Source organism: Thrips palmi, unplaced genomic scaffold (genome assembly GCF_012932325.1).
Source record: "Thrips palmi isolate BJ-2018 unplaced genomic scaffold, TpBJ-2018v1 HiC_scaffold_17, whole genome shotgun sequence".
In the NCBI taxonomy this organism is placed as follows: domain Eukaryota; kingdom Metazoa; phylum Arthropoda; class Insecta; order Thysanoptera; family Thripidae; genus Thrips; species Thrips palmi.
Window position 1 is genome coordinate 9833314 of NW_023144626.1, and position 26762 is coordinate 9860075.

At 51.0% G+C, this 26762-nt stretch overlaps 5 protein-coding genes across 6 annotated transcripts in view; 3 read left to right on the forward strand and 2 right to left on the reverse strand.

Moving 5' to 3' along the window:
• LOC117644028 overlaps positions 1–17257 on the forward strand; it is a 29759-nt gene extending 12502 nt beyond the window's left edge. The window contains exons 4-17 of the mRNA XM_034383215.1: positions 221–333; positions 602–848; positions 12355–12456; positions 12599–12756; positions 12831–12897; positions 12998–13141; positions 13243–13455; positions 13528–13654; positions 14264–14380; positions 14608–14745; positions 14837–15012; positions 15098–15236; positions 15317–15422; positions 15507–17257. Of these exons, the coding sequence (XP_034239106.1) occupies positions 221–333; positions 602–848; positions 12355–12456; positions 12599–12756; positions 12831–12897; positions 12998–13141; positions 13243–13455; positions 13528–13654; positions 14264–14380; positions 14608–14745; positions 14837–15012; positions 15098–15236; positions 15317–15422; positions 15507–15678 (2019 nt within the window). The 3' untranslated portion in view covers positions 15679–17257. The remainder of the gene's footprint in view (positions 1–220; positions 334–601; positions 849–12354; positions 12457–12598; positions 12757–12830; positions 12898–12997; positions 13142–13242; positions 13456–13527; positions 13655–14263; positions 14381–14607; positions 14746–14836; positions 15013–15097; positions 15237–15316; positions 15423–15506) is intronic.
• Positions 17168–18747, reverse strand: LOC117643840. The gene is made up of 5 exons (XM_034382956.1): positions 18453–18747; positions 18248–18382; positions 18075–18161; positions 17673–18001; positions 17168–17604 (listed from the first exon to the last, which is right to left on the reverse strand). Exons 1-5 carry the CDS (start codon positions 18573–18575, stop codon positions 17394–17396), a joined length of 885 nt encoding a protein of 294 aa, XP_034238847.1. The 5' UTR covers positions 18576–18747; the 3' UTR covers positions 17168–17393.
• A 31-nt stretch (positions 18748–18778) lies between these two features.
• On the forward strand, positions 18779–21950 carry LOC117643839 (epimerase family protein SDR39U1). Of its 2 annotated transcripts, none has more exons than XM_034382953.1 (6): positions 18779–18821; positions 20467–20573; positions 20664–20868; positions 20948–21094; positions 21179–21369; positions 21449–21950. In XM_034382953.1, the coding sequence occupies exons 1-6, from the start codon at positions 18794–18796 to the stop codon at positions 21689–21691; spliced, it is 921 nt and encodes a 306-aa protein (XP_034238844.1). In that variant the 5' UTR covers positions 18779–18793; the 3' UTR covers positions 21692–21950. The 2 variants fall into 2 exon arrangements, with proteins under 2 accessions (XP_034238844.1, XP_034238845.1); XM_034382954.1 differs by lacking the exon at positions 18779–18821 and adding an exon at positions 19882–20185 and having other exon boundaries at positions 21449–21691.
• On the reverse strand, positions 21704–24965 carry LOC117643836 (nudC domain-containing protein 1). Its single transcript, XM_034382950.1, has 10 exons — positions 24525–24965; positions 24249–24406; positions 24011–24175; positions 23738–23912; positions 23465–23644; positions 23176–23386; positions 22883–23043; positions 22669–22778; positions 22362–22581; positions 21704–22274 (listed from the first exon to the last, which is right to left on the reverse strand). The coding sequence occupies exons 1-10, from the start codon at positions 24862–24864 to the stop codon at positions 22039–22041; spliced, it is 1956 nt and encodes a 651-aa protein (XP_034238841.1). The 5' UTR covers positions 24865–24965; the 3' UTR covers positions 21704–22038.
• LOC117643841 (set1 complex component spp1-like) lies at positions 24816–25815 on the forward strand. Its single transcript, XM_034382957.1, has 3 exons — positions 24816–24951; positions 25032–25152; positions 25332–25815. Exons 1-3 carry the CDS (start codon positions 24899–24901, stop codon positions 25425–25427), a joined length of 270 nt encoding a protein of 89 aa, XP_034238848.1. The 5' UTR covers positions 24816–24898; the 3' UTR covers positions 25428–25815.
• Positions 25816–26762: the final 947 nt, after the last annotated feature.

A 26762-nucleotide genomic window follows, 5' to 3' on the forward strand; every position in this document is an offset into this window, starting at 1 on the left:
GCGACACGCGCCCGGCCGGCCTGGCCGCCCTGGCCGCCCCACCCCAGCGAGGCGTCACGCTAACGCCCGCCCGTCGACCGCCGCCCCACCCGGCCACTCTGCCGCCGGCGATACTCCGCGCGCGAAGGCGGTCTGCGGGTCGCGGGGTAGCGCGGCGGCTTTGTGTATTGACATGGATTGGATTGCGATTTGTGACGTTTCTTTTCTCGCTGCCCGCCAGGTGGAGTCTTGCCGGCGGTACCAGAGGGTCGCACCCGGGCTGGGCGCCGCCCCCGCGGCCCCTGCGGCCCCCGCCGCCCCCAGCGTGCACCGCCCCCAGTCGCCGCCGCCGCCGTCACCCGGGCAGGAGGCGGCGCGGCTGCTGCCGGCCGGCTGGGCCGAGTTTCGGACGACGGACGGACGCTCCTTCTATTATCACGCGGGCACGGGACAGCGGCGGTGGAAGCCCCCGCGGCGGAGAGCGCGACAGGTGAGGCTGTGTGCGTCTGTGCGCGTCTGTGCGCGTCAGCGATGAGGGTTTCCAGTGTCGGCAGGAAGGTAACTTAGTTTTGGAGTTGCCGTCGATGCCGCGGAATGTGGACCTGGTTTCCGCGGTCGGAAGGGACCGCCGTGATCACCGAAGGCTGAATCCCAAACGGTGCCTCTGTGTCCTCATGCTTGGCGCACTCGGCCTGCTGCAGGACTCGGGGCGGTCGGCCAGCTCCAGCCCCCAGCACGGCGACGAGGCCGACGGCGAGGACTGCGACCTGGAGCTGCCCCCGGGCCCCGCGCCGCTGCCCCACGGATGGCGGGCCGTCATGGACCAGAGCGGGCAGCTGTGCTACGTCCACCCGCACCACGGCGCCAAGGTGAGTCCGAGCAACTACGCGCAACCGCGTCGCCCTGAGGCGGGCAATGGGCATGCCCTTCCCCTCCTCCCCCTCCCCTTCTGCCATTAGCTCCTTGGTTACCGCACCCGAAGTGTGGACAGCGAAGAAGAAGAACAAAGTCAGCGAAGCAAGAGTTCCTTGAGAGAAGACCGCGTTTTTCTGGGGCATTTACCGTCCAAGTGTCATTCTTCCAGCAGCCCTTCCGTTGCGCTAGGCTAAGTTTGTGTCCATGCTGCAGGGGTTTGTTTGCGCGTCCCTCGGGTCTTGTTCTGACAGTCAACTGCAGGCAGCGGTCTCGTCCTCCCCGCCCAACTTCGGAAGGTGCCAGCCTGGCTTCAAGAGCGAGGCGGCAGGAAGCAGGAAGAGCGCTCCGCACAGTGGGCCAGAAGACCGGCGGAGGCGGCCAAAACTCTGGACGCGTTTTGAGCTCCAGAGTCGCTAAATGGGACTCGAACCGAACGTGTGACCCCACCAATGGATTGCTGTCGGAACGAGGAATCCATTGGTGGGGTCACACGTTCGGTTCGAGTCCCATTTAGCGACTCTGGAGCTCAAAACGCGTCTAGAGTTTTGGCCGCCTCCACCGGCTTCTGGCCTGGCCCACTGTGCTCCGTCGAGACCAACAGCCCGCAACGCGCCGCAGCGCCGAGACACCAGGCAACCCAACGTACTCCTGCCGGCGATGGCGCGCCTAGGCCAGCAGGCAGCCCAACCAACCCAAGAGCACCCACTGCATCCCGCAATTCGGAAGACTCTCCTCCTCGGCGCCGTGGTGAAGGCGTCTGTCGTCGTCGTTGGCGGTTCGGTTGTTGTTGGACCTGCACGGACACGCGTCCGGCCTGTCGAGATTGCCATCAGTGTCAATGTTTGTTTTTGTCTGCCGCCGAGTGGCCGAGCGCCGCCTCTCTCTCCACCGCCACCCCGGCCTGCTTTCGGCCCTCCCTGGCGCACAGTGGGCCAGAAGACCGGTGGAGGCGGACAAAACTCTGGACGCGTTTTGAGCTCCAGAGTCGCTAAACAGGACTCGAACCGAACGTGTGACCCCATCAATGGATTGCTCTCCGAACGACGAATCCATTGGTGGGTTCACACGTTCGGTTCGAGTCCTCCTCAGCGACTCTGGAGCTCAAAACGCGTCCAGAGTTTTGTCCGCCTCCACCGGTCTTCTGGCCCACTGTGTGGCGCCCCGGGGCCCCGGGGCCCCGGGCCTGCCCCCGGCATCCAGTGAGTGACTCACTGCTCGCGTTTGCTTTGAGCATCGCGAGGCTTGTTTGGGCCGGCGGCCGGCGGGGCGAGGTTGTCTGCGGTGAGGTTGTCTGCGGTGGCGGGCCGGAGAGATGCGCGTCGACGGGGTGCTCTCTTTGCCGCTCGCGTCCCCAGCCCCTGCCGGAATCGCGACTACTCCGCGCTCGAGGTCCCACCTTGTGGACGGGACTGTACCTGTGCGCGCGGGGTACCGACGACTTGGTTGTGCCTCGACGTCGGCACGGTCGCGGAGCTTGCGGCCTTTCCGCCGCTTCGCAGCCCCGGGGCACAGTGGGCCAGAAGACCGGTGGAGGCGGCCAAAACTCTAGACGCGTTTTGAGCTCCAGAGTCGCTAAATGGGACTCGAACCGAACGTGCGACCCCACCAATGGATTGCTCCCCGAACGAGGAACCCATTGGTAGGGTCACATGTTCGGTTCGAGTCCTGTTTAGCGACTCTGGAGCTCAAAACGCGTCTAGAGTTTTGGCCGCCTCCACCGGTCTTCTGGCCCACTGTACGGGGTCCGATTCCGAACTGTGCCTTGGTCGCTCCGTCTCCCTCGCACCCGTGCGACGCCCCCAAGAGTGCGAGAGAGACGGAGCGACTCCGTCCGGAATGCGTCGGCTGCGTCGGAAGCGGGGCGACTTTAAAAGTTATTTCGGCTTATCTCGGTGTATCTAAGGCCAACACGTGCCGCGGCGGTGCAGGCAGCGCAGCTCGCTGTCCGTGCAGACTGCGTTCAACAAGTCATTATATTTGGCCAGGGAGGCATGGTGCCTGCAGGCATGCCGGGGCTGGCCGCGCTCGCTGCTGGCCCGCCTGGTCCTGCCCAGCTGATTGGCGCTGGACAGTGCAGGCTGCAGGCCTGGTCGCTGCAGAGTGCCGCTCACTTTGATGGAGGCGTGCAGTGTGCACTGCGAGTGGAGGGGCGCTGCACAGTGGGCCAGAAGACCGGTGGCGGCGGACAAAACTCTAGACGCGTTTTGAGCTGCAGAGTCGCTGAACAGGACTCGAACCGAGCGTGTGACCCCACCAATGGATTCCTCGTTCGAAGAGCAATTCATCGGTGGGGTCACACGTTCGGTTCGAGTCCCATTTAGCGGCTCTGGAGCTCAAAACGTGCCTAGAGTTTTGGCCGCCTCCGCGGGTCTTCTGGCCCACTGTGCGCTGCTGGCGGCTGCAGGGCTCTGCAGTCTGCCGGCCGAAGGGCTGGGCTCTGTTCAGAGTGAACCGCGCGCCCGAGTCCAATCTGCAGTCCTCACAGGGTGCTTTCGCCATTGGCCCCGCTTGGGACAGTGCGCATGCCTTATCATCGCGCAGGGCGGCTCATCTTTTAATTTGGTTCCATTTGGGGAACGGGGTCAGCTCTTTCACTCACGGACGGCAGTTGGCTGCGCCAGGGGGATTCCGGATTTTCCGCCGAAATTACTTTAACTGGAGACGCCAGAGTGCTGTTTCGTTTTCTGGTCGGCACGCGTTTGCTGGAGCCTGTCCGAGCTTGTATTGTTATATCACGTCGACTGCTTGGCAGCGGATGCAGCGGGGCGTGCGCTGGTAAAAAAAAATATCCTGACCGTTACACGGTGAAAATGAAGTCTGTTGCGCAAGTTGCCGAAGAAATTGCGCCCAAACTGCGTTAAGGTTCTATTAGCGGATGGGTAGGGAAAGTTTCCATGGACATTGATATGAAAGAGGTGGGGAGGGCTAGTGTCTTCTGCTGCGCTTAGTGCGTGCGGCCGTGGCTGGGCTGGGCTGCGCTGGGCAGGGCCGACTCAGTCGAGTGTGAACATGCGAAGCCGCCCCCGCGCACCCACGCCCCGCCCCGCCCCGCCCCGCCCCGCCCCGCCCCGCCCCGCCCCGCGTGGTCCAGCTCATGAGGACGTTAATTGAGCTCGTTACTGCGTTATACAGGCGGCACATCCCAACTCGGATGCCCCGCCGGGCTGATTTCGAACAGTGCCCCGTCGCTCTGTCTCTCTGACGCCCCTTGCGGGACGCCCCGTGAGTGCGAGAGCGACAGAGCGACGCACAGTGGGCCAGAAACCGGCGGAGGCGGCCAAAATTCTAGACGCATTTTGAGCTCCCGAGTCGCTAACCAGGACTAGAACCGAACGTGTGACCCCACCAATGGTTTCCCCGTCCGGAGAGAAATCCATTGGTGGGGTCACACGGTCAGTTCGAGTCCCATTTAGCGACTCTGGAGCTCCAAACGCGTCTAGAATTTTGGCCGCCTCCGCCGGTTTCTGGCCCACTGTGCGACGAAAAGCGCTGTTCGGAATAGCAGGTCTCAGCGGAGCCCTTCCATGAACACTGTCACACTGCCACCCGGTCCGGCTCAAGCTCAACCTTGAGCCCTTAACGCCGGAAGCCTCACCCCCTGCGCGTTTAGTCGCAGCTTACCTCGCTAAATCAATTTCCACCCCGACATCATCAAGGCCCTGCGCGCGGCCCGGAGGCCCCGGCGGGGTGCGATGAGTCACCGTCGCACCCTCAGCCTGCTTCGGGGCCTCGAGCTGGACTCGAGGTGGACTCGACAGGGGAACGCGGCCCAGTGCAGTGCAGCGCAGTGCAGCGCAGTGCAGTGCAGTGCAGCGCAGTGCAGTGCAGCCCAGTGCAGCCCAGTGCAGTGCAGCGCAGTGCAGCCCAGTGCAGTGCAGCGCCTGGGACTGTCGCCGCTTCACGGCGCTGTCACTTGGACCCTCTCTGACCCTTCGGCGGGGACCCCGATGCGCTGCGCGCTGCGCGCTGAAGCGTCCGAGGCGTGGCCGGCCGCGGCTGCACTGGGATCGGGATGCACCTGCTGCGGGCGTGGCGGCCGTCCAAAAGCGTAGCGCTGTTGCGCGCACACACACGCACTCACACACACACACACACACACACACACACACACACACGCACGCACTCACATGTGCTCAAGCTGCGCGTCGCGACGCCACCGGAAGACGTGTCCTCTCCGCGGTGCTTCGCCTTGCCTCGCCGTGCTCCGCGCCGCGTGAGTGGGCAGGCCGGGCAGGCCCACAGGCCCCACAGGCCCCACAGGCCAGGGGCAGCCGGAGGGGCGGGCGAGCCGAGCCGAGCCTCCGAATGGAGATTGGACGTGCGACGACGCGCAATTATAGTGTTGCCAATGCGCCTGGTCGGCTGGCGCGGCCCGTCCTTGGCGCAGCGCGCGGCAGATCGCTTCATTTGTTTACGTCTCGATTCGCGGCGGCCAGCCCCGGCCAGCCCGCCGGCCACCACGGCCACGGGCACGGCGCCGGCCTTGACCAGGTTCCGCCTTTTTCCCGCCATCGGGAATAAATAGACGGAGGGGCGGTCACGTGACACTCATCGGCTGCGGCAGCGTGAGTGGACTCCGCCCCCGCCGGTCCCCGCCGGCCGGAGTCACCGTCGCCGTCGGCGGTGGCGGGTGTCCGCGATGCACTCGGTCTTGCAGTGCAGGAGCCGGGGGCAGCCCAGTCGGCATCGCGCCAGAGGCAGCCAGAGGCCGGCGCCCGCCCCAGCAGGCCAGGCAGGCCCTCGGGCAGGCCGTCAGGAAGCTGGGAGGGCCGAGAGCAGACGCCCAGATGCAGCACACTGCTGCACGCTGCAGCACCAGCGTGCCGGTGACGTCACTGGCCCGTCATTTGTGCTGCCAGAGGTCCTGGCGCCCCGCCGGCCCGCGCCACGCCCTGTCCGTCAGCCGCTCTGGACACGGCGGGGTGGCGGGGCGAGGCGGGTGGCGGCCTGGTCGGCGGGGCGGGGCCGTACCCGTGCCGCCGTGCCGCCACGCGGCCTGCTCGGCCTGCTGGCGGGCGCAGTGCCGCTCTGCTCAGTGTGTCGGCAGCTCAGCTCCGCGCCGTGCTGTGTGACTCCGTGACGGAAACGCGGCGTGACTGCGTCGCGCGTCGCGACGAGTGGCCGTGCAAGTGTGTGTGTGAGCCCGCGTGTGTGCGTGTGGGGTGCCCTGTGAGGCGAGGAGTGCCTTCGGGGTTGGTTCGAACCAGTGGCTCTATTGGCTTTGGCTGTCATGTGGCCTCCAGGTGTGATATAAGAGACTGTGACTCATGTGTCCATCCGCCGCTCGAGACGCGGCGAAGAGGGAGAGGGGCGGAGAGGGGAGAGAGGTCGTCACGGAGGTCGCGATACCCGACACAGTCCCCGGCGTCCTGGCGGGCCTGGCGCCAGCGTCGTACTCTACTCTGTGCAGCGCGATGCGGGGCGCGTCCAGGGCGCGTCCTGCGGGATGCGCCGCTGTGACTCTGTGACCCACTTCCCCTCCCCGCCGGATGTTTTGCGGAGCGCCGCGGGTGGAGTTAACTTGTGGTGATACCTGTCGTTGATTTCTGTGGGTGGCTACCCGTGTAAGTCTGAAACGCCCGCTACCGTCGTTCACGCGTCCTTTCTATCGTCGTCTGAGAACGACGGGACCGAGACGGTCGTACGACGGGGACCACGACTGGAGCACGACGAGAGAAAGACGACGGAACGACCATTTTAGGCGTCGCTCTAGCGTCTTGCCCCGGTCGTTGTATCGTCTGGGTTCGGTCGTGGTTTTGACGAAATGCGCTACCAGATCGCGACCGCAGAACGACCGAAACACGACGAAAATCAGCCGACGGTGGGCAAAAAAGAGAAAAGATGGAGACCTGCACAGGACCCCACGGGGAATCGACCCTACAACTTTGCTGCTTCGAAACCGGTGCTCGAAGCCACCGGGCCAGAGTGACTTCTGCGACTCGGCTCCAACTGTCTGAATGTGACTCTGCACCCGGTGGTTTACCGCGGTGGACAACAACTATCTGAGAGACCAAGATACGGTGACTGCTTAGTGCACCACTTTCCCACATTTATAAGTTCCATCCCAGAGTCAAATCCTCAATCTCGATGTGTTCCTACTCTCTGGATGTCAGTTGGTCTTACTGACCCCAATCGTTGTCCACCGCAGTAAACCACCGGATGCAGAGTCACGTTCAGACAGTTGGAGCCGAGTCGCAGACGTCACTCTGGCCCGGTGGCTTCGAGCACCGGTTTCGAAGCAGCAAAGTTGTAGGGTCGATTCCCCGTGGGGTCCTGTCCAGGTCTCCATCTTTTCTCTTTTTTGCTGATTTTCGGCTGACTTTCGGATTTCGGCTGATTTTCGTCGTGTTTCGGTCGTTCTGCGGTCGCGATCTGGTAGCGCATTTCGTCAAAACCACGACCGAACCGAGACGATACAACGACCGGGGCAAGACGCAGGAGCGACGCCTAAAATGGTCGTTCCGTCGTCTTTCTCTCGTCGTGCTCCAGTCGTGGTCCCCGTCGTACGACCGTCTCGGTCCCGTCGTTCTCAGACGACGATAGAAAGGACGCGTGAACGACGGTAGCGGGCGTTTCAGACTTACACGGGTAATCTGAAATGGAATCGCGTTATTTCGTGCGACTGCACCGGCCGATACCTCTCTGTTAGGGTAGAAAGAAAGAGAGACAGAGTGGTTGAGGGTGAGTGGATATGCCCCTGGTGGTGGCATTCCTCGTCGATGAAGGAAAGAGAAACAAGAACTTTACCTCTACCAGGAAAAAGCAAAGCTAGGCCCACTTCATTGTACCACGATGACCGGTGACGACCGGTGACATAAAGTCTTGATCTCAATCGCTAACCACACCTTTCGTGTTGGACTTTCGGAATGCCTTTCTAAATGGGCTGTCGCATCGCCAAGTCTCTTTCCCTCTCTCTCTCTCCCCCGTGTGGGGCTTGATGCGCGTCAACGCGTCCACCGCAGCTTGACAGGTGTGCAAACGCCGCAGAGATTTGACCGTAGTTTCATTTATTTATTTTTTAAAAGTAGTTTTTCGAAGACTGCGTCGAATTTCCGGGCGCGCGGCATTGGCGGCATTCCGTTCCGAGGGGTGCAGTATGACGGACTTGTCGAGAAAGTAGACTCGCCCCGGCCGGCCCGGCCCGGCCCGCCGCCCGGTCTCGTTCCGGAAAGATGAGCCGATGAGATTGAAGCCCAGACGCATCAGGCACTTTGCTAATTAAAGCACATGCTTATTCTTGCCCGCGCGCTGCTCCGCCATGCTCCACGCAGCTCGCCGTGCCTGCACGTGCTCCGCCTTTATTTATTTTTGAGCTGTGTGGCTAATGTCATTTTGTTTCCACTTTTTCCCCTATTTTTTTTGTTGGGGTCATTACTTCCACCACAGTTTACAGAGGGGAGGAAAGGTCGCGATGCACGCGTATTTGCGAATTCGGCCCGCTTCTCACGCGTGGGGAAATGTCACCCCCCCTCCCAACAGTGGGCCAGAAGACCGGTGGAGGCGGTCAAAATCCCGGACCCGTTTTGAGCTCCAGAGTCGCTAAATGGGACTCGAACCTTACGTGTGACCCCACCAATGGATTGCTCTCCCGACGAGGAATCCATTGGTGGGGTCACACGTTCGGTTCTAGTCCTGTTTAGCGACTCTGGAGCTCAAAACGCGTCTCGAGTATTGTCCGCCTCCACCGGTCTTCTGGCCCACTGTGCCCCGGCCCCCCTGCGCAGGCGTGTGCATTCCGGGGCATTCCAGGGAGCCGCCCTTTCATCGGTGACCGGAGTGAATCCGGACGGACGTCTCTCTCGCACCCCCACGGCATGCCGACGGAGCCCCCCGTGAGTGCGAGAGAGACACTGCGACGGAAGCACTGTGTGTACAGTGTGCCGGCTTGCTTTGTCAACCGGCTTTGTTGGTGGGTTGGCTCCGCCATGGCTCCGCGGACCGGCAGCGCACACGCACTGCACGCAGTTGGCGGGGAGAAGAGAGTGCGCGTGCTGTCCGGTAGTCCGGCGCGGCTTGGTCGGCTTCCGTCCGTGCGGCGCCGCGATCTCGTTGAAATGCCATTGGCCGCCGGGAAAGGGGAAGCCCGCCATTGGCTGCAGCCGATAACAGTGCTGCATGCTCGTCTCCTCGGAGGAGAGGGCGATCAAAGCGAGTTGCCGCCACTGTGGGCCTGTGTGTCCGCCTGCCGGTACACCTCCTTGACTGGGACTCCCCCTGCTGCCCTTTACCCCGCTGCACTGCCCTTTGAGCGGCGGCCCGGCGGGGTGGGGCCCTGCCCTCCTGCCGGCCTCACGGGTCCGCGAGGCGTGATAGTGTCCGCGACAACGCCCTTCAGACCCTACCGGGTAGGGCCCAGGCGAGGGCCCGAGTCGGGCCGAGGGCAGAGTCCGCCCCACCCTTCTCTCTTCGGCCCCAAGACTGCTTTATCCCGTATGGGCCGTCGCACAGCGGGCCAGAAGACCAGTGGAGGCGGCCAAAACTCTAGACGCGTTTTGGGCTGCAGAGTTGCTAAATGGGACTCGAACCGAACGTGTGACCCCACCAATGGATTGCTCTCCGAACGAGGAATCCATTGGTGGGGTCACACGTTCGGTTCGAGGCCTGTTTAGTGATTCTGGAGGTCAAGACGCGTCTAGAGTTTTGGCCACCTCCACCGGTCTTCTGGCCCACTGTGCGTCGGCACTGACCGGGGGAGGGGAGCGAGTTCCATGGGGTGTCGACGATGCCGCCCCGCCCCGCCCCGACCCGCCCTGCCCCGTCCTGCCACGGCACCTTGGCTCGCCTTGGCGCCTCGTTCTCGTGCCCTTCAGGCGCCCCTGGGGGTGCCCCTCCTGGGGTTGCCCCGGTCGAGGGGTCTCTGTGCGAGTGCGAGAGAGAGGGCCTCTTGATGAGCCGGAGGCCGGAGGGTGCCTGGGTGGAAGTAGGCCAGTCGGGTCCGCGCCGCCGGTGCAGCTGTTCAATGAAAAGGGGTAGGGCCGAAATAAATTGGCGCATGGACGGGGCGGCGCTGGCAGGCCGTCGGGCCGTCGGCAGCACCGCACCGTGGGCGTGGCCGGCCGGCTGGACGCCAAGCAGGCCAAGCAGGGGGTGGCCTAATGGTTTTCGGCTTTCCGAAAGCCTTTCTGGGGCTTACGGAGTGCGAGTTTCCCGGCGGCGCTTCCGAACGCAGTGCGGTCTGCATCCTTCGCGGTCTGGAGTCCCGAGAGTTGGAGCACCGAACTGCGGAGGGTGCGGCTGGCTGGCGGCTGACGGAAAGTGCGTCGGGACGCCTCCTCCTCTCCAGGACGTTGGAGAGGCCTGGCGAGAGCTTGTAGGCCACCGCGTGTAAATGACTGCGCGGGGAGAGACAGAAAATGAGTACTGGTTCGAATGACTCTTAGTTAGACCGACTTTTCATGCCGCATTTTTCGACAGTGGCCCCGAGGCGCCGTGTGCACGTGTTGCTGGAGGCTGGAGAGGCCCCATAAGGCGGCACGTGCGTCCACCTGTTGTCGCGTGGCGCTGGAAGTGCTGCACGCCGTGCTGGACACTGCACTGGCGGCACGGGGCGCGGCCAGGGAGGCCGGCGGGGCCCCGCGCGGGGCATGGAGGTGGCGCTGCGGGCGCTGCCGCCCGACGTGGCGCAGTGGTTGCTGGAGCTGCGCGGGGGTCCGGGACTGCCGCTGTCTCTGCACGCCCCTGCCTGGAACCGCCTCGCCGGCCTGCACGGCCTGGACGGCCTGGACTTGGACGAGAGCACCGTGAGCCTCGCAGCGGGGAGCCCCGACGACGCGCTGCTGCGCTCCGCCACCCTGGAGGACCTGTCGACCGTCACGGACCTGCCGCTGGACCACGAAGGGGACAAGTTCGCCATGGACGGCGAGCACCGCGAGGGCGAAGATGACTTCCCGTCGGACTGGGACACGAGCTCGTCGTGCAGCTCGGACAGCTTGGAGGGGCTGGTGGTGCAGGCGCCGCCAGTGCCGACGCGTCCATCGCCGCCCCTGCTCCCCGAGGACGACCTGCTGAACCGGCTGAGCGGCGGCGAGTGTCGGGCGCTGCCCGCCGTGCCCGAGGAGGACGAGGATGAGGTGTCGCTGGACGAGGAGGAGGCGACGGTGCTGCAGGCGCTGGACTGGGCGCGGTCGCCCCAGACCTCCGCGTCGTTCGTCAACCCCGCGGTGGCGGCGCTGCGCGCGCTGCGCAGGACGCAGTCGGCAGAGGCGCTGACGGTGCCCCACGAGTGGGAACTTTCTGCCACCCGCCGGACGCGGAGCGCGCCCAGGATGTCGCTGTCGCCGCCCTCCACGCCGACGCCGACGCTGTCGCCGACCTCCATGCTGACGTTCGTCACGCCGTGCGCCAGCCCGCTGCTCAGCCCGCTCTCGGCCACTGAGTCCTCCTCGTCGACGGCGTGCGCGGAGGCGCTTGAGAGCGCGGAGGCCCTGTGCCGCGACCTGGACTGCCTCACGGACCGCACCCTGAGCCTCAGCGTGGACGAGGACATGGTGTTCGACGACGAGTTCCTCGCGCTGTGCTCGGAGGCCAATCGCCTGGCAGAGACGTGCCTGTCGGCGTCAGTGGCTCCCGTCGCCAGTGCCACCCCGCCCGCGTCGCCCGCCCCGTCACCCGCCGCCCAGCCCGCGCAGCCCGCCCGGCGTCCAAAGTTCGACATCAACGCCATCTTCGACCTCGGTGGCCTGGAGCCCCCTCGACCCCCGGTACGTAAGCGGAGAAGGGTGCCGGCCGAGGATGGCGCGGCCGGGGTGCCCGAGGTGGCCGCGGTGACCGAGGTCCGCTGCCACACTGCCGAGCTGCTGCTCATGACGCGGGCCAGCGAGCGCACCCACCTCAAGCGCAGCCGGAGTGTGTCGGTGCCGGACGCGCCGGAGCACGAGGACGGCGACGACCACGCCACGCCCTTCGCGACGCCCCTCATGACGCCCGAGCCCGTCGCGCCCTTGTGCGCGTCCTCGCCGGAGCTGCGCGCGGACAGCCCCGCGGCCTGCCGGGCCTCCCCCGCGGCGTCGCCACCGCCTCGGCCGGTCGCTGCCAATGGCCTCTGCGCCAATCCCCAGGGCGCCGACGGCAACGACAACGCCAGCGCCCCGCCCGACGCGGTTCTCACCATCGAGCGATGTGACTCCGTCAACTTCGACGCCGACGCCGTCCTGGCACGCAAGGGAAGTGTGACGAGTGACGTTGTCGCCTGGCGCTGCGACCTTCTGAGGGAGGCGCTCTCTGACGACGAGGACGCCGTCGACGGCCCGTCGTGCTTGGAGACCAAGCAGGTGATTCCCCTCGACGCGCACAAGGCCTCACCTCAAGCGTTCTTGTGTGTCTGTGACCCCTTCCTCCCCCACCCGTTTTTGTTTTTGGGTTGCCTGCCTCATAATGTTATTTTCTGTTATCTCGTGTCAAAGCCTGCCCATTGTGCCGAAGTGCGAGTTTCTTAAGACCTGTCATTTTGCTGTGTTGCAGTGGTTCTCTTCAAGTGACAACAAAGGGCGTGTTTATTTCTTTGAAGAGAACAGCTGCGAGTCGTCTTGGAACCTGCCAAACATCATCTTATCATCAGCTCAAGTAAGTAACTTTTGCAAATTTCCCGGGTTCATAACACGCCCTGCAATGCTGTTCATAGTGAAACAACTCATAGATTTGATGAAATAAATTGAGTTTGTGTTTCCTTGCCCTGTTTTGATTGAATTTGATTGGCTTTTTCAAGGAATCTACATTAGATGACGATGGCAATCATCCAGCGCTCTCTTCAACCCCTGTTGAAGATGGTGGAGAAAAACCAATTAAACCTGACAGAAGTGACAAACATGAAAAACTTTCATTACGCAACACAAAGTCACGATCAATGGTTATCGTTGATAGTAGGTGGGTGCTCTTCAAGTTATGATAGAAGTAGCAAATGATCGCCACAAAAATTTATTGAACTGCTTTTATTTTAGCACTACAAAGGACTCCAAGAATTCTTTCGTACCAAGAAATTGGCCACAGCTTTTTGATGGTGACATGGTAAGTCTATTGATGTGGATCTTGCTTCAAGAAATTAAAATTAAGACTGTGTCCATCCTGTGTTTTGTGTACTTATTCAAATGATACATTACTCTTACAGTGTGTCCTGAAAGAAGGCCCTATGTATCGTACTAAAATAACCGAAAATGGAAAGAAATTGCGCAAGAACTGGGCTTCATGTCATGTGGTTTTAACAGAATTGTTTCTTCTTTTATTCCGAGATGCAAAGTCCTTTGCTGCAATGGTACAATTTATTTGATTTCTTTTTCTGTCCTGTGACATGCATTCTTGTTTTTTTTTTCTGTTGAGTTGTTTAATAATTTGTATCTATTTGGTTTGTGCCAGAAGTCTGCAGCGCAAGGAAGACCGGAATTGTGTGTTGATCTGAATGGTGCTTTAATTGACCAAGTTGATCGTGGTGACAAAGCCTCTGTTACAAGTCGAAAAAATGTATTCTTAGTCAGTACTGTTTTGGGATTGCAAGTGTTGTTCCAATGTGATTCTAGTCAGCAGGCAGAGGAATGGTTTAATGCAGTTCATACAGCCATCCACAATTTGGTAGGTAAATGTTTGCCTAATGTGTTATGAATACAAAACATAATAAAACTAATTTGCTGCTTTTTTTCTTAGCCATCTGGCTTTGATAGCTGCCCTAGAATCAAAGTAACCAAGGAAATGGATCGTCTATTTGCCGAATCAAATTCACCAGAACAAACCAAGAAATTTCCTCGAATTGGACGCTCTAAATCTGTGAAAAGTAAGTTGTCCTTTAATTTGTGTGAATTGGAAAATTGCATACTTGTAAAATTAATATAAGCTCTCTACAACCACTAAAACTTTAAAGTTAATGTGTAAAATTACTACAACCACATAGCTCTTACCATTTGTGTTCAAAACACTAGCCCAAATTTTTGATGAGCACATCAAATATACTAAACAGAGGAGTAGACAGAGGCACAGGGGTATAGTAGAATCTGGTAGTGGAGGGGGAAGTGGTGGGGAAGGATGGGAAGTAGGTAATTGGTGAAGGGATTGAAAGGGACAGAGGAGGGAAGGGGACTGAGCACTGGCATGGTACTGCAGCGGCCCAGTGTCAGTGTGAAACGTAAACTGTCATCATGAATTTGCCATGGAGCTGGAGAGGTAAAGTTTTAACTCTTGCCAATGTTTTGTAGTTGTGCAGTTTTTAAATTGATTCAAGTTTTGTCTGCAAAGAGTTCTTTTTCCTCTTGTTTATTATCATCTGTGTATCTTGCACATGGAGCTGATAAGGCTTATCTACGGCAACCAGGTATCAGTTTGTGGCAAGCTACGGTCTAGAAGGGTGTTTCACAGAATCTGTTTTCTGTTTCATCTTTTGTAACAGCCTCCGAAATGGATACCACACTTAAAGAGCTAAGGTCCACTAATAGATTAAGTGTGATAAAAGACCATCTCTCGTTCAACACCACAGGCTCCTATGTTGTAACAGCCAAGTACATAGGTGTGCATCAAAATTTCTTTATTTTGTACATCTGTTGTTAGATTGAAGTCGGTATTGGTAGTGTTAGGTAGCATAGGTAGATGAGGCATTTCAACATCCAAAGTGAAATAATCTGTATTTAAATTGCGTTATCATACACCTTAGCTTAGAATGTTTACTGCAAGTAGATATTTATGCTGTTCCATTGTTTATACTGGATGTACAAAATCTCTTATTTTCTTTTTCAGTAAAAAATAAGGAAGGCAGTATTGAAGACTTAACTGTAAGTGTGGCCGAACGACAAACAAAGATTAGAGCTCGGCTCAAAAAGTTCTTCAATCGGCGGCCGACTATGGAGTCCCTAGTAAAGAAGGGTATTTGGAAAGGTAATTTCAAACATTTCATCCAATGTAATGTTCCACATGAATAAGTCTTGAAAACATTTTTAATATTAATAATAATTAATGGATGAATCAGATGAACCAGCATTCGGCTGCTACCTGGAGCATGTTTGTGGGAATGAATCCCCTCGTGTGCCTCTATTTGTACAACGATGCATTGCTGTTATTGAAAGCAGTGAGGACAATATGAAGACTGATGGACTTTATCGTGCCTCTGGTAATTTATCCCAAGTGCAGAAAATCCGGCTACAGGTATGTTTATAGCTTGGCTTAAGCGTTGTCATTTCTTCTTGCCTTTTGTTCCATGCCTTTCATCATCACTTACTCTGTTGACCAGGTTGACCAGAATAACTTGTCTGCTTTGGATCAAGAAGAAGATGTTCATGTTTTGACTGGGGCCCTAAAGCTCTTTTTCCGGGAATTAAAAGAACCCTTAATTCCATATGCTGCTTTCAGCAAGGCCATCAAAGCAAGCAGTACGTTTTGAATTTTGTTTAATCTTTGATGTTGGCTGTTGTCAATCATAATTTTCATTGTGTATTTCTCTGCTTGTTAGCTCTTCAAAGCAAGAAAGACAAGTTATCTCAATTCAAAGAGATAGTGAAGTCGCTCCCCTCTGCCAACCATGATACATTGAAAATACTACTGAAACATCTCCTCAAGTAAGATAAAGTGTTGGAAATTACAATTAAATAAATACTATTTTTGTGTTGTTATCCTTTGATACGACTGTGGTTATTTTGCAGGGTCACCAGTTATCAAGAATTTAACCGTATGCATATTCCAAATCTGGCTATAGTTTTTGGGCCAACCTTGATGTGGCCAGAACAAGAATCCCAAAACATGGCTCTTGATCTAATGCAGCAAAATCTTGTCATTGAGGCATTTCTACTTGATTTTGAAAATATTTTTCGATAGAGCAGTAATGCCTTGCTTTAGGAAAAATAACATACATGCTTTTGAGTTTTTCTTAGTTGCTCTATGCCTGTCAATAGACCTTACTTACAGCTGAAGAATTTCTCTTTGAATGCTCCTTTATATTATGCTTAGGGACTCAAGTGCACATACAATACAGTCCTCCAGTTTTTCTCAGGTTTTACCCTCTTTTAACGTAGGTACCTATTTCTTAAAAAAATCTTTTGTTAGTCATTCACAACTTTTCTTTTCTTTCTCCTGAATCTGTCTTTTCTCATGGCCCCTCAAACAAAATAGTATTGTCAAGAGAAACATTATATGATGAACTAACATTTGCATTCCAACTTAAGACTATTCCGTTTCAGAAATTTGAGGTTTCTGTGATACATAGAAAGACATGATTCATAGAGTGTATTACACATGAGCTAAGACCCCCCGTTGTGAAGTCATCTGTTCTTTGGTACAGAAAACTTAGTGATATATGCTAATATTTTTGTGGAAGGGAGGGGCATAAGTGATAGAAGTTCTTTTACTGATTTTTAACAAATAGTTTTACTAGTCCTTTGAGTTTTGTTATCTTATTAAGATATGTTTTGAATGTTATTTTGGAGCCAGTCATGAAGCAGTTCAATAATTTTGTAATGTATTGTAAATGAATATGAATGAAGAGTGCTGTTCCAATTTTCACTGATGAAAATATAAACTGTTGGAAGAAATTATTTACTTCTAAATAATTACAACAAATTGTATTTTTATTATTATTGAGCACCAGTGTCCGTTGAGAATCATTGATAATGTTAGATTTTATGTAGAGTTTTATTCATGTAAGGGGAATACTTCCATTCAATTTAGTTTGTGATCTGAGAGAGTTAAAAGTAGTGACTATCTCATGGTGGATTCCACAAGTTGAATCTTTAATCATGAGATTACGAAGTCCACTATTTGTTTTCTAGCATTTTTCCACTTGTTATTTTGCAGATGTTCAAAGTGCTATTGTACATTCATTAGAAAGCTGCTGGTCAGCTTCCAGAAACGTTCCTTATGTGATTTAGTTCTAAGCAGAAATGAAGCGGAAGTTTATTTTATCTGTGAGTGCATGCTGGCATGTTGAATTAAAGGCATATCACATGTACCACATGCCACAAAGGAGGCCTTCTTTTTGTATGTGATACTCTTAATGAAAAGTATTTTTTTAGAGTATTGCAATTTGTGGGTGTGAAAAGAGTTTATGAGTATAGGGTTCCATTCTGTGACAAACTTGTTAAACCATTTGAGAAAAAGTTGAACTTAAAACTGTTGTTTACTACAGGTCTTAAAGCCAAGAAATTTTTATGAATCATGAGTAGTTTTTTAAATTTAAAATTTGCAATGATGTTCCAAGCAGTTGTCACTAATTTTGCAGCCTTCAGCTTCATCGAATACCAATGATATTATCTTATAATGTATTAAAGGCTTAGCAGACTGCATATCCTAATCTAGTAATAGAAAAAAGTTATGTTAAACATGACTTTATTAAATTAACAATGTTGATTTTAAACTGTACATTTTGTCATTTTTTTCACATAAATCATGATTTATTTAACTGAGTCTTGATTTTTCCTGAAACAATCCTGTTGTAACATAATACACACAATGAAAAGGCTACAAAATAAATGAATAAATAATAGGAGTCACTGATCACATATAAGAAAATTAATTAATACTGTATCAAATTCAAATTACTGCACTTTGTCAGTTGTCACTCTTTCCTTGTTCCTTGTCAGGTGTCTTGCAACGTGGCGTTGGTATGCCTGCTCTGAGAAGAAGCTCTTGTTGCATTGGTCACATATGAAGGCAATACGTCCTTTATGGAGCGCTTCATGTGACCAATAGTCAGCCAGAAGGAATTTTCTATCACAGTATTTGCAGGACTTGAAAATATCATCACAGCTGTAATAATAATCAAATCTTAGGTACTTTGAAATTGAGGTAAACAACCAAATCCTGTGATTACAAACCTTTTGTTTGGAGATTTTGGCTCAGTCTTTAGGTTGAGCTTGGGGTTGGGTTTGGTGAAGGGCTTGCTCTGTTCTGTTGCCGCAGGTATTGTGGCTGAAGGTTGTGTGGCTGAGGTTTGTGTGGCTGAGGGTTCTGTGGCTTTGGCTGAGATAATGGTAGGTACAGTAAGTAAAGGGCCTTTTGCGGGAAAATCTTTTGCTGGAGATGCTTTGTGTAGAGATGCTCCTGAACTGGTCACATTGACATAGGTAGTTGATGGAGGTTGAGGCTTCCTGACCTCTGATGGGGAAGGGCCGGAATGCTTCTTCTCAAGAGTGTCAACCGGTTTCTGAAACAGAAATGATGAGTAAGCATCATTGAAACCAAAAACAACAACCACAACACTTGACGATTCAACTTACAGTGAGATTTGACACTAAGGTTGTTCCGAATTGAAATTGAAATCTTTTACTGCTATCATCCTCTTCGGTTTCTGACAGTTGTCTCTTCTAATAACAAAAGCAAGCAAGAGGGAAATTCATTACAATAAATCAATGATCAATCCATTAAATTCAGTAGCAGTAATTGTACTTACTCGTGATTTATCCTCAGTCCCAGCTTTTAACAGAAGTTGCGCCCCCTTGACTTTCTGATAGAATTCATACGTCTGATCTAGTTGTGAAAGACAACACAAGCATATTTGTGTTGGCAGACTGTCGTCCGGTTTCACCTGTCGAGACAGTTCAAAATACAAATCTCAAGAAGCCGATGGGAAGTACGTTCAGGTTATGGACACGCACCTGCACTGGGGAGCAAATCCGCAACTTGTGCTCCAGATTGATGCGCCGGCCGTGCTCCCCAAACACTGGCACGAACTGCGCCACCGGCAGCGCGCACAGACGACACCTCTCAGCCAGTGTCATGTTGTTTTAATTCACGACTTGACCTGCAAAGCCTGCAAAGTACTTGTCGTCTCGTCACCTCTCGTGTTTCAAAACAAACCAATTGTTTCTGATTCTCAAGCCACCCACTAGAAGCGCTAGTAATGTCGTATCCGGCAGAGATTGGGCGCCCGAAACTTCCCGGGCCAGACACATTGCGTTTCGGCGTCGTGCAGACGACGCACAGGTTCACAGCCAGGATGGGCTTGGAGGAACAGGGGAGGAGAAGTAGGTCCAAAATGCAGACCTAATTGGTGCAGGTTCGCTAGGCTACGGCTGATTTCAAAAGGGTCACGGGCAATTTTTTACTCGTTCTTTACACCCTAATTTCAAAATTTAGGTTAATGTGAAGAGAACGAGTATTGTGCTCAAAATCAGTTTTTGTTAGCTACATGATTCAACTCTCTATGCACACAAGGAAAACCATATGTAATGTACTCATTTGAAAGATCAAAGCCTCATCTTTAAGGCGTAAATGAAGTATTTTTCATTTCATTATGAAAGTTTTTGAGCAAATGAAGATTGAAAATGTTTATTAAAACTGGCTGGTGTCTAGTAATGAGAGGTTATAACACTTCGTTGTTTCGTGATTCATATCGAATTTGCATGTGCCATAGCACAAATCCACTTCCCTGTGCTTTGTTTAACATTTTTCATTTGAGGATTATCTCTCTTAGCAAACAAACATTTAAAATATCTGCAGTTTTTCAACCTTCTTTTGCACGGCCTGCCGCTAACATCGGCGACCCGTGGCGCCACCACGCGGATTTCAAACGAACTACTGTAATGGCGGTAGATGTTGAACGTACTTTCATTTCGAGCTTAACAATTATTCAACTACCTGGCCACTTGTGTTAACCACTAGACATCCTTTATTCACAAAACAAATGTGTAAAGAACGAGTCATTTATTTAATATCAATTCATTGATATTTCGCACCATTCCTTTAAACTCTTTTTCTTTACTTCTTGTTTTTAATACAGAAATACTTGAACTAGTGGAAGATCAACTTAAATTTTGGGAGAAAAAATCCTAAATATAAATAATTTGCCGTAAACTGCCGTTCGGAGCCGTGGGCCGATGTCTGTCGCTTCCAGAGCTTCCACCATTCGCCGTTGGCCACGGAGGGCGCTCTTGGCGGCTACCTTACTGACAGTTTTCATTTATTTTGCGTTGTATTTGAAAAGATTCTACTTATTTGTGTAATCTTACACCACTTAAGGCTCTGAAGAACCCACGGCAAAACTCTGTTTGGGTCTCACGCGTTTAGTTTTCACATAGTTGCATGCACCAAAATGTGGTTCCGCGCCTGCAGACTCGAGCCCGCAGACGACCGGCTCGGCGCGACCCTAGCGCCAAGTGTCCTCTCCTGGCGGCGATCGGCGGAAGCTCTGGAAGCGACAGACCTCGGCCCACGGGCAGCGGCAGCGTGCACTCCTCCCCTTTTCCTCTCAAGGGATGGGTGGGGGTTGTGAAGTTTGCCCAGAGCTAGAAGTCAGGGCGAAGGTTGTACTTATTTTACGTCTACGTCTGTCGAAGGACAGGCGTCCGTTGCTCAAGAGAAATGTCGGGTGTAAATACTGTTGTGATTGGTACGTTGGACCAATGCTGTTCTATCTTCTATGAAAATATCGGCTAGAAAATGTAGTAGATTAATTTTGTAGGTTATGTGTCTTTAGTTTCTGCTTTCATTAATGAATGCTGTGGCAGACAATCACTTTTTGCTTGCCCGGTTCATCATACGATGCTTAGTTTTTGAGTGCTGCCACCTGATTCAAACGAACGAACTTATAAATGAATTTACACGTTATGAAGATACAGATGCTATATTTTTGCTTCTTTTTGTAGCTGTCAATTCCACCTTCCCTTACAGGAGGGGGTACCGGCTTCATCGGCCGCGCTCTCGGAACGCTGCTCCACAAGAAAGGTTACCAGGTTATAAATATTTCTCGAATGCCCGGACCAATGAACATTGTGTGGGTATGTGATTTAGTTAAGATCACGCACTCCTGTGCAGAAAGTCCCTAAATTATTGTCTGACTCGCTACTAATCAGAGCCTCTCTTTTAAGGATGAACTTGAATACAGGGGTTTGCCCCCTTCAACTGCTGTTGTTAGTCTCGCAGGACAGAACATCTTGGACCCAAAGAGACGTTGGACACCTGGCTTCAAGCAGAATGTATGGAACAGTCGTGTCAACACAACAAGTTCCTTAGCTAAAGCTATTGCCAAGGCTCCTGAGAAACCAAAAGTATTTGTTTCCATTTCGGGTGTAGGTATGTCAGCAACAACGTAGACTAAAAATACATTTCCTTGACAAAATTTGATCATGAGTTGGCATTGCCTTGCACGCAGGTATCTATCCTCCAAGCTCGACTGCAGAATACACAGAGGACACTCCTACACAACCTACTGATTTCCTTTCTGAGCTGGCCATTGCATGGGAAGGTGCTGCCAAACTACCTCCTGAAGCTGGTGTGCGACAAGTTATCTTAAGATCAGGTCTGTCTAATTTCTGTCTAGATCAGAGACTTCACATGGAACAGTGCCACTTTCATTGTTGGTTCTCATATTTTCTCTTTGCAGGAGTTGTGCTTGGTCGTTTTGGTGGCATGGTGCAGCAGCTTTATTTGCCATTCTTTTTTGGTGTTGGCGGGCCTATTTCTCCAGGAACCCAATATTTACCATGGATTTATATTGATGATATAGCCAAGATGATTCAGTTTTCCATAGAAAATGAAAAGGTGTCTGGGGTTTTGAATGGTGTTGCTCCTCAGGTATGTGTCCTTCTAAATAATGTTTGAATAAATTTGATAAATATATAATTTTTATTTATACTGCATGCAATGTCATCAGGTGATAACAAATAAGGATTTTACATCTGCGTTTGCAAAAGCTATGTGGAGGCCTGCCTTAATTCCTGTTCCAAAGTTTGCATTAGACTTGGCTTTTGGCAGTGAACGAGCTAAAATTATGACTGAAGGTCAAAAAGTAATTCCAAAGAGAGCTTTGGAGTATGGCTTCAAGTACGACTATCCAGATATTGATTCTGCCTGTCGTAAATGTGCTAGACTTTTTGACGACTTTGGGTTGAAATAATGAAAGAATACCTAAGTCTTAGATGATATTTAATGGATAATGTAAGTAGATACACAATTTGCACAATATTGCTGAGAAATGGTCTGTTCTAAAATGAATTGTTGTGAAGCAACAGTAATTTTTAAAAATGATCACTTATAATGCTTTTGCATAGTTTATTTTTGAAGTGTTATATATGCTGTGATACAAATGTTTGATTCACTTATAAAATTGACTAACAAAACCATCAAATATTTAAACAATGATCTTTAGAACTTGATACTTTGTCCATTGTCTTTTCCCTGGAATTACTCTCCTTTTTCTTATAATAGGAGGCATACTTATTGACAGTTTTAGTTGGAGTGTAATCAATTTCCTAGCATAAATTTATAAAATACCTCCTCTGATAGTATGAACAGATAATTAGAGGTAGCGTGGCATCCCAAGATGTGAGAATCAGATTCCAACTGCACTAAATGTTGTTTGGCAACCTGTGCGACTCTTCTACCTGTTGTACGGTTACGCAATTCACTTTGCACAGCGGAAGGTTGCCGATACAAATACACATGCCTTGATGAGTCACAAATAGCAACATATGACATATCTGAAATTTATTATTAAAATTAAAAAGGAAAATGTAATTAACTGTTTAAAGAAAAAAAGATAATTTAAGTAGAGAGAGTTATTGTACCTGGTGGACAAACTGTGAATTTTCTCTGTTGTTTTGATGCCTGTACATATCCAAATGCTGAAAATGTGCCAACATGAGTAATGGGCCAAACATGAGAATCCCGATTCATTTCTTCAATTTGCCAGACACAAGCATCGACATCATGTCTCACGCAGATGGCAGGAGGGGACCCAGCTGACAATGTTGAATTGAACAACCACTGGTGTCCACCCAGATTGACCTAAAAAATTTTTGAAAGATGCAAATAAGGTGGGCAAGACTTGAGAGATTGAAAGCACATGTTGCAGAATGGGCAAAAAAAACTTACCTTGTGAGAAATACTATGATCTTTTGAATCTAGTCTAATCAGGACAGAAGTGTCCTTGGGGAAAGCATCACAGTCTTCTAACTGTTGGCTATTGTAAGCTGGTGCAACATCTATTTCAAAAGAACAAACAAACAAGAGTATTTACAATTTGACAGGTCTCCATTCCCTAGGTTCAATTTGATTTGATAATTTAAAGAATGTGTATGTTTAATACCATTTGTGCCAGTTTCCACAGTGTCTGAACATAAGTGAGCCAAGCGCTGATGTACTTCTTCCACAAGAGCTGGATCTAAAACTTGCTCTCCTTTCTGGCAACCAACAATCAACTCTGGCCACATTAATCCGGTCTCTACTTTGCTCAAAATAATTTCTAATCTTGTTAAAAGAAAGAATTGAATAGGTAAATTATCTTGAATTCAGAAGGAGAAACCTACAGTTCCCAATTATGTTTTTCTTTCTTTTTTTATCCAGAGAATTTTTGTTACTGTTTAATTAATTGTTACTTACTTTCCTGGTGACAGAGTCCAGCAGGTCAGATCTGAATCAATCCGTTGATGCAATGCACCCTCCAGAACAACATGACCTTGGATGGTTATTTTAACAGAGAGTGTGGTTACTATGACCTTAATGTCAGATTTTGAAACATCCGTGGCAACAGGAACCCACACAGTCAAATCATCATCTTTCTGAAGCCAAGAGTAAACTATCTGGGGTTTCACTGGAAGAAAACTCATAAAAATAATAATGTGCAATATCTTAATAGGAGACAGTCTATACCTTAAGTTATTTGGCTCACCTTTCGGTTCCTCATTATCTTCAATGATGCTGTTTTCAGAATCAGAGGTAAATTTCAATGCTTGATCGCTTGCAATGAACACAGCAGTGCAAGTAGGTTCAAAACTGGCAAACTCAATGCAGCCTCCTCCAACCATTTGGCGTAAAGACTTCACTCCCCAGGGCTGCTTGTTGAGCTCCCCTAAGCAGGATAAATTTTTAATATTGATGACATTTGAACAAAGTATTACCTCTTAATATAACGATTGATCAAATCAATAAGCATCCAACCAACCTTCCACAGTAATCCAATCAATTACAGACACAAACTTTGATTTCTTGCCCTCGGTTCCTTCTATGTCCAGCTCATCAATGTGAAGAAGCATGCAATGCAATTCACCACAGTAATATCGACTATCTAAGATGACAAATCCCTTGTTGTCTCCGATTGGTGAACAACTGAAGACTACCTACAAATAGGGGAATAGATAATCAAATAGAAATGAGTTTCATGTCATAATCAAACCAAATTGATAAAAAAAAAAATTGAACATGCAATAATTCTTACCCCCCATTTCCTTGCTCTGAAAGAACGATCTTGAGTGTCAACAATATGTAAAGTACCAGCTCCATCTGTTACAACAACCACATCAGGTGAAGCGAAAGCTAAATTTAAGTTGTAGTGTCCAGGCTGCCTCTCATGGTGACTTGGTACCTCCCAAACTTCGCAAAACTAAAGAACAGAAGGAAGAATATTAGTCACACTACATTAACTTCAAATGAAACAAGATGTGTTCTGAACTTACACTGTTAGTGTCAGGGTCAAAAGAATGAATCTTCCACTTAACATCAATGTAGTAAGTTGTCTCCGTCCACGGGTCAGTAAAAAGTTTATTGTGAGTTCCAAACAACTTTGTGTGAAGGAATGAATATTGGTCATCACTTGGAACAACAACATCAGGCTCTACAGACAAATTAAACAGCTTTCAGACAAATATCAACACAAAAAGCACTGCTTTAAAACATCAAATAATTGTGATCAAACCAGAGCATCAACAAACATAACCTAGTCAGACACTTACTTGACGGCAAAGACGAACGATGTGAATGTACGTTCTCTAATGACAACTTGTAGCCGTCAAACTGAGGATCAAGAAGTTTCTTGTCAGGTCTGAGTTCAACTAATATGCGAGCTTTGGCCATTTTTTTTTGCCACTTCAATGCAATCACTTGACACCTGCTTACTGTCTGCTGACGAAACCCAACCGCAACACAGGAAATAAACAACGCGCGGTACCAACGCGAAAAGACTTCGCAGCGAACGAACCACAGGGCAGGGCACGGGGCTAACCCCGAAGACCGCTTGCGCTCTTGCCATCGGTCCTCGTTCCGCGCACTTTTGCCTTGTCCGTTCGAACCCATCTATCTATGTCTCGTGTTTGGAGGTTTGACGCTCATGGACCACGAAGAAACTGCTCCATGTCCTATATGCAAAGGGCCAGATGAAGGGTAAAACTATCTGTTGGTTATGAATTACGTTTTTGTACAACTGCCTATGTCAAGCCCTCTCATTCTTCACGAATGTTCAGGTTTCAGATATCGTGTGATTCCTGCCTTAAATGGTACCATGGCAGGTGCGTGGGCCAACACAAGAAGAAAAACTCTATTTGGCATTGCCCTTTGTGCTGCGGATATTGGACGGGAGCACTCTCATTCCAGGAACGTGACATCACGTTGAAACGAACGTGACATGTCACGTTCGTTTGAGCATTGTGTCACATTCGTTTGGGTGTGAATTGGCCAAAAATCAGCTTGCTCACATTCAAACGAACGTGACACAACGCCCAAACGAATGTGACACTTTGTCACGTTCGTTTCAACGTGATGTCACATTCCTGGAAGTGAGTGTGGAGTCGGAAGAAGTACTGTCGATTGAGCACCTCCATCCACCCAAGCAGCGTTGTCAGGTTCCTCGCAGTTTGTAAGCTCAAACGGCTCTCTTGACACTCATGTCATGGATTCAAATAGAAGGGGACCAGAGGATTGTCCTCTGATCATTTTCACCAGAGGATGGTCATTATTTTTCGTTAAGATATTCCTCTATTCAGTTATGCTTTGCGATGAACACTTTTGTCCGAAATGTGCTGTTTTCTCTCTGATAATTATCTGAATTCATTTAAGTGACATGTAAGACTGCTGAGATTCGTATCAAGTACTCGGCACAAATCCTGCCTGATAATGTTGCTTGAGGATCTTTGCTTTTAAAATGTTACTTGTACCTGTGAGATTTATTAAAATTATTTCATTTAAAATTCCGGTTATTCTATTCATGTACTTGTGAGATTTATTAAAAATATTTCATAGCCCTTGAAATTTTTGTGTTTTTTCTTTCACCAGTCATATTTGCACAAATTAGTGCCGACAAAGAGGAAACCCAAACTTCAAAGAGTGAAGGGAATTTGTTGTCACTGCAGGTCAAGATACAGGCCGATTGCACTATGTCGTTCAGGATGATCATCATCATAAAGTGCTTCTCGAATAGGTTCAGTGATCTCAAACATTCGTAGTGTATGTACAAGCGCACAGAGCTTGTGGACCTTTTTCTGTCATAAGATTGCAGTTACTCAAAATAACCACACACTATCAAAAGAAGAAGGTTTGGACAGAAAATCTCTGCCCAATCCTTTTAAAAAGAGGTACAACCAATGACTCATCCCCGTAAAAGCTGTCCGCTGTCACCACGACGAAACCAAATTTTAATGCTGGAATCATGAATGATGTTTTTGATGTAAGGTTTACTGCGTTCCGCGTCGTGTGTCGTCTGCTCGACTCGGCGCAGAGACTTGGCAACAGCGCAAGCGGTCTTCGGGTTAGCCCCGTGCCCTGCCCTGTGGTTCGTTCACTTCGCAGCACAAATCTACAGGGAAAGAAAAGCAAAATAAACGAAGTTAAAGTCAAAATAAAAACTAGAAGGTCAGAATTGCATTTTTTCATAAGCCTCAGCAACGATTTTTTAGAGTCATGGCGCATAGTTGATCAGCATACGGAAAAATCAGTTGGACACCCTGTAAGCCCACTGGAACTGACTGGAACGCGCGATAAATATGAAACGCTTCGGGGACGGCACGATAGGGATGACGTTAGTACAGAATTTAGCAAGTTCGATTTCAACTCATCTCCTCTTTTCCGTGGTCTGTGGGCTGATGCTGTCAGTTGCTTCCAGGTAGCTCAGCAGGCTGATTCCCAAAAGTGTTTTCGTCGCTCTGCGTCTCTCACGTCTCGTACCCAAGGGAAGTCCCGAAGCCGTGCGAGCGAGGCAG